The sequence below is a fragment of the Nicotiana attenuata genome, unplaced genomic scaffold (genome assembly GCF_001879085.1).
Source record: "Nicotiana attenuata strain UT unplaced genomic scaffold, NIATTr2, whole genome shotgun sequence".
NCBI classification, from domain to species: domain Eukaryota; kingdom Viridiplantae; phylum Streptophyta; class Magnoliopsida; order Solanales; family Solanaceae; genus Nicotiana; species Nicotiana attenuata.
Window position 1 is genome coordinate 245,282 of NW_017670370.1, and position 6,501 is coordinate 251,782.

Sequence of the window (6,501 nt, forward strand, 5' to 3'; positions counted from 1 at the left end):
TTTTTATCTAGCCAAAAGTTATCATGATAGTAGATGAGAGTTCTCATCTTTGGCGTTATGAAGTTAGATCTTATAGCCTCTTGTTCATGTAAATATTTTTAAAACTAATAAACTAATTACTACCTGAAGTTTCGAGGTCGGAGAGAGAGTGAGACTGTGAGAAAGAGCTTATAATTGAGTTAGCAGGTAATTATTGAGTCCAAAATAAGTGATTTTTTCGCATTTTTCTTGTGGTCCAAAATAAGTGATTTTTCCAGATTTCAAGAATGAATTAATTATTTTTTTCCTACACTGTCCTAGGAGTAAATAGTGTTAGAATATGTGTTAGGAGTGTTTATGTGAGATAGTAAAAGTTAATATGGTCAATCCCATTGCTAATTAATGCTAAAAGGTGAATTTCTTAATCTGTGTGAAAACATTCAAAAAATTACTTATTTTGGATCGAAGGAAGTAATTAAGTTAGTAGCATACTGCAGTGCTATGTCACTTGAGAAAAGCTTTTCCTAAATGTTTATTGTACGGAATAGTGACTCAACTATCAAAGGAAAAGTACATCAATTTCTCCTAAAGTATAATTCGCACTTAATGAATTAATTAATTAATGTATTGAACCTAGCCTTTCATTTTGTTACCCAAATAAATAAAAAGGAGAATGACATAGTTATTCATAAAAGCAGAATTATTAACTTTTGTCTATCCATTTGTTTTTCTACACACAAATTAATTACATTTTCTATCCATAGTAATTTTATGGGAAATTTTCTCTTTTTTCTCCGATTCTTTTTTATTACTATGTTTTTTTTCCTTTTTCCTTTTTTCTTCTTATTTTTTTTATTTTTTCCTTTTCTAATTTTGTTTAACTTTTTTTTTTATATTCTTTTCTCTTCATAATCTAATTTCTATTCACTTTTTTTTAATATAACTAGTATGATATACTTTTGTCCTATTTCTCATTTTTTTAAATTCAATTATTAAATTAAAATAATATCAGTTGCCACTTGATCNAGTTTGCTTTAAGTTGGCCTTTAAATAATAAAAGTGAGATGAGCCTCGCCAAACAAAATACATAAATCGCGGGGCCCTCATTAGATGCTTAATTAAAAATACTTAGAATTCGGGACGTGCCGTTTAGCGAATTTCACGGCCTCCCGCAAAGATAATAATACGTTAGTCGCTTTAGGCGCGCTTTTTTAATAATTTTACCTTCCTAAATACGGGTGTGCATTTCATGCGACCCAAATCCAAATCCAAAAACGTTGAATAAAAATGTGTCGAGGATCCGGGTGCATTTCATGTGACGTGATCCGAAAACATGTTTTTTTAAACGACGTTCACTTTCTTAAAAAATCAACTAAAAGCGGCAAATAATCTTAAAATTGCATTATAGGTTGGAGCATGTAAGAAAATCAGATTTTAGCCATTTATAATAATTTAAGCGACCGTGCTAGAACCACGGGATCCGGGGGTGCCTAACACCTTCCCTCGGGTCAACAGAATTCCTTATTCAGAATTTCTGGTTCGCAGACTCCAATTGGGAAGTCGAAATTTTTCCTCGATTTGGGATTCAAGTTAAACCGGTGACTTGGGACACCAAAAGTCAATCCTATCCCAAGTGGCGACTCTAAAAATAAATAAATAATCCCATTTCGAATAATATCACTTTAAATGGAAAAACTCCCTTATACATTATCCTTCGGGGTAGGTGTGTAAAAAAGGAGGTGTGACACAAAGTAAAAAGTAAGTGTGATTTGCTACCGAACTTTGTGTTCGCTGAAACACTGGGGTTTGAAGTACCACTACACCAGTGTGTAATTCGTTCTATCCTGGGAGGAAATAATCCATAACCTTGGGTACTAGGAGGGGATTAAATTCCTTAAGGAAACACTGTGAATTCAGTGGGCTCGAATTGGTTTTATGTCATTTCTGTTTATGTTCATTTCTGTTTATATTCATTTATATTTCCAGAATTATTTTACAAATACAGTTTACTAACAATTGTATTGTATTTTGTTGTGTTAGATAAATTTGTCATAACTTTCAGGGTAATTTCATTTTTACATATGATAATGGTTATTAGAACTTTGTCCATAAACAAAAAATCAGAAAATCGAAAACGTTAGTTAACACAAAACATAAAATGTTAAAATATTTTGAGCACAATGTTTTTTTTTTTGTCCTTAAGTAATTTAACTCTGCCACTGTTACTCAAAGTACTTGGATTAATTTCTCATGGGATAAAAAAAAATTATTTTGTAATAGCGGTAATGTAAATTACATAACTTCATTGAACACAAATGGCAGAGCAAATCACATACTGGATACTTGCGTTATACTTTTTGAACTATAAAAAAATGAAGAAAGAGAAGAGAGTTTGTCAATTTTTGATGGTGAAAAATAAAGTCAAGCCTCTAAATTTATAGCCAATAAGTTAGAGTTGAAAGGGTGTGAAAATGCATTTTCGAAAACAATATTGTATGTTTAGAAACAAGGTTGTGTGAAAATGCATTTTCGAAAACAAGGTTGTATGTTTAGAAACAAGGTTGTGTGCCTATTCGAGAAGAGTCCGAAACTGAAATGATGCCTTTTTGGACATAAAATACGTTTTTATAATTAAAAAAAAAGTTACATTTCTACATAAAACGCAGTATAATACTGTGTTTACTTTAATGGAAAGTTAGCCGTAAAGGAAAATGCAGTATTATACAACGTTTAAGGAAAATGTAGTATTACACTGTGTTTTTATATAAAAAAATATAACCCCTCCTTCTTCCCCACGACAGAACCAGTCGACTTTGAACGAAACCCCCCCCCCCACCACCATTCTGCTGGTCCCCCACCTTCGATTAAAAAAAAAATTCTTGGGTCTCACCCGTCACACAAAAGGTGAAGAGCGTAGGTCCCGCATACAACCCAAGCCTTGGATTCCTTCTTTCGGGTCAAAATTTCAAATTTTCGATATTTCAAAAAACATAAATCGAGGTATTCCGATTTAGTTTATGTCGAAACTCGTAGAGCATATGCATATTTGTTTTCTTGAATGTGTTTCCAAGTTGATTTGTCTTATGTTTGCGATTAAATTTGTATGTTTTTTTTACCCGGATTAAATTATTAGTTAGTGTTTTTAAAAAATAGTTAAAACTTGAGAAATTATTTTTATTGTTAATGAAATTGTTCACAAATATCTTTTACTCTTTTATATGTAATTTCGTGAATGTTATGTTCATATGTTTGTTGTTTTATTTAGTTTAGAATATTTATTTGCTTAAAGAATAGTGGCCTTTTAGCGTACTAAAATATAGAGCTTTTTATCGTAGTAAAATATAGAGCCTTTTAGCGTAGTAAAATATAGAGCCTTTTAGCGTAGAGTCTCTGTAGTTTAAGTATGTACTAACTACAAACTCTATCCAATTACACTTTACAAAATTAATTATTTAAGTTTTGGTTGATGATGGTGGTTCATGCTAATAGCTAGTAGTGATTGGTAGTGGTGGCAATTATGATTGAGGATGGTGGTGGTGGATGGTGATAGTTAATAATGGCGGGTGGTGGTAGTAGTTGTGACTGAGAAAGGTGGTGGGTGGGTGGTGGTAGGTTATAATGATGGGCAGTGCCGGCTGTAGTTTTTGATGGTAATGGGGTGGTCAGTTGTGGTAATTGAGGTGGATGAGTGTTGATTGTGGGTGAGAATGATGGTGGGAGGAGTGGTGGAGATATTGGGTGGTGATGGTCAATAATTGTGGCGGCTATGATTGAGGATGATGGTGGCGTGGTGGTGGTGGTAGTGGTGGTGGCGGCGACGGCATGGTGGTAGTTGATAACGGTAGGCGGTGACGGCAGTTAATAATGAATATGTAATAGCATCTTAATGAAATTAAGTCTCTGTTATATATCTTAATGATACAGACCTATTCAGACCCATTAAGTGGTTGTGAAGTAAAAAAAACAAACACACTTAATGATTAAGATCTGAATAATTAAGATTCTAACTTTAAAAACAAACGCATTTAATGTCTGAGATGTGAATGATTAAGATTCGGACCTCTATTAAGTGCAAACAAATGAGGCCCAAGTTACAAATAACAAATTAATGCCACATGTCTGGTTAGGATAATTTTCCGGGCCAAGTTCACCAAAGTTGTACGAAAGTTGGCAATAACTTTCACAAATAACCCCAAAAGCAAAGTCGTCTTCCTGTAATTGTAAACAAATCGGGTGTCAAAAATAATGGAGGTAAATAACGCAACTTGCCTGCTTCCAATTACTGAAGCTTCTATCTTCTCCTATTAGCTTTGCAGAAGAAATACATGAAATTTTAAAATGTTGTTATATAAATCTAAAGATTGTCACAACATACATTTGTGAAGTTCATGAAGGAGGACGAATGGATGATATGTTTTTAGGCTGATAAGCTTTCAAAGAAGAGATGCATGGGATACCTTACGTGAATCCAACATCTAGGGGGGAAGGGGGGGGGGGGGGGGTAGCTTGGATCAAAATATGATATAGAACAAATTCAAGTGGTATATTCGACTTTGGGATCAATATGATGTTGCTCAAAGAAGAAATCATGAAGTCTAAAGGACCAAATTAAATTTTTTGCAGAAAACGTATTTTTGGTTACAAAATATATACAGTGACAAAAACAAAATGGAGGAGAAACTAGAACTGAAAAAAAAAAAAATTGTTACTTGGTTATGAGATTATATGCCATCGTGAGACTTTACCGGCAGCTACCCCATGATTCCTCTACATGAGGCTGCCATAAGGGCATTGTGAGGCGCAGAGGAGTGATTATATAGCCAAGTAATAGAGGCAATACTACTGGTGATATTGTCCCCCTTATTTGTACTCTTCCTATGTGGTTTTTTTTTCTTTTTAGTATTAATAAAACTAGCCCTAGGCACCTGCATAGTGGATTTGCTTTAAAAAAAAAAAAGAAATTGAAGGACCTAACCTTAGGCTGCTTCCATTGTGAAATTCAATAAAAAAGAGTTTCTAAAGTGAAGCAAATATAGGTAAAGAGAAAACCAATCTTACAATGATATGTTTTCTGGCATGGGATAGGTTAGATTATATTTTCAAAATACTGGCCGACCTGCCAAAACTGTTTCTTTCATTGGGCGTGCACATTGTGAACCTTGAATAGGTATGAGAATTTCCACCTTTTAAGCATCTCGACTAGTTTCACAGGATACCGACTATCTTCCACCAACACAAGTACTGACTAACTTAGTTCACCAACTTTGGACAAATGGAAAAAGATCACCCAGTATTTTTTTGCTCGGAGCTTTTTTTTTTTTGGCTCTAGTGTTGCCATTTTCCCATGTGATGTGAACAAAAGTAGACATGACAACTGTTGCTCCTTGAAACAATGATGGTGGATGAAAGATCTCAAGATTACTTTTAAGGTGAAAATAATGGGCCAAAATAAGTATATCTGGGAACAAAATTTAAGAAACTTAAAAAGCCTAAAGACATTCACTACATACGAAACATTGCTAAATTATTCATCAAGAATAATAATCACATTAACGTCTGACTTGTTTACTACAATGTTATTCACTCTCATAGAGTAACTCTTAGAAACTGCTTTCAACAAGTTGTCAGAAAAGATAACTTAAAGTGAAAAATAACATAAGATTGCAAAATGAATAATGTACGAGCATAAGGTAACATAGAATACGACATTCAGATATGAATTGAATGATTGGGGCATGTTGAAACACAAACCGTCATCAACGCCTTCCAGATGCCACTGATTCAGTAGAGAAGAGATACTTCACTCGTGAAAGAACAGAGTCATGGGCAGGATCATAGGGATGGTCCTTTGAAGGAATCTCCAGAATGGCTGGAATTGGTTTGTTGTAGCTATCAACCAAAAATCTTATCATGTTGGCAACCTAAAAAAGAGAGACCAATGAGTGGTAATAGGTAGACTCAGATATAGTCTCTTTCGGAACCTGGTTTTACTACAAATAGAAGGAAGAAGGTGCCACCCGCTACCTTTGTAATGCATATATAAAGCACACCATACTCTGTTGAAGAACGACAACAACAACAACAACATACCCAGTATTATCCCACACCGTGGGGTCTGGAGAGGGTAGTGTGTACGCAGACGTTACCCCTACCTTGTGAGGATAGAGAGGTTGTTTCCAATAGACCCTCGGCTCAAGATAGTATAAGTACCACATTAACGAAAATATAGGCAAGAAGGGACAGTATCAAAAAGCCATATAAAAGCAGAACAAAACAACAAGACAGTAAAGTGATCAACAATGAAAGAAAACAACGGTTAGTCATAAAACTGCTAGTAGAAATAGTTCATGCTAATATCTGCTAGTAGACTGAATTGCAATGTCAAAAACATAAAAGGAGCATATCAGCACCTATTCCACACTGTATCAAAATTCTTCCTTGAGGACTGCTTTGAGATGGGAAGTACTAAACCAAAATAGTTATTCAACAGCTTTACTGTGTTTAACGTAAGGGGGAGGGGGG

At 34.4% G+C, this 6,501-nt stretch overlaps 1 protein-coding gene across 2 annotated transcripts in view; it reads right to left on the reverse strand.

Annotated features, from left to right (window-relative positions):
- Positions 1-3,987: 3,987 nt before the first annotated feature.
- LOC109238495 (V-type proton ATPase subunit F-like) overlaps positions 3,988-6,501 on the reverse strand; it is a 7,635-nt gene continuing 5,121 nt past the window's right edge. Inside the window, exons 5-6 of one of the 2 annotated variants that reach the window (XM_019404969.1) lie at positions 5,731-5,900; positions 3,988-4,191 (exon numbers count right to left, since the gene is read on the reverse strand). In XM_019404969.1, coding sequence (XP_019260514.1) covers positions 5,736-5,900 — 165 coding nt within the window. In that variant the 3' untranslated portion in view covers positions 3,988-4,191; positions 5,731-5,735. Of the gene's footprint in view, positions 4,192-5,477; positions 5,901-6,501 lie in introns of those variants that run through there. The other variant, XM_019404968.1, reaches the window with a different exon arrangement.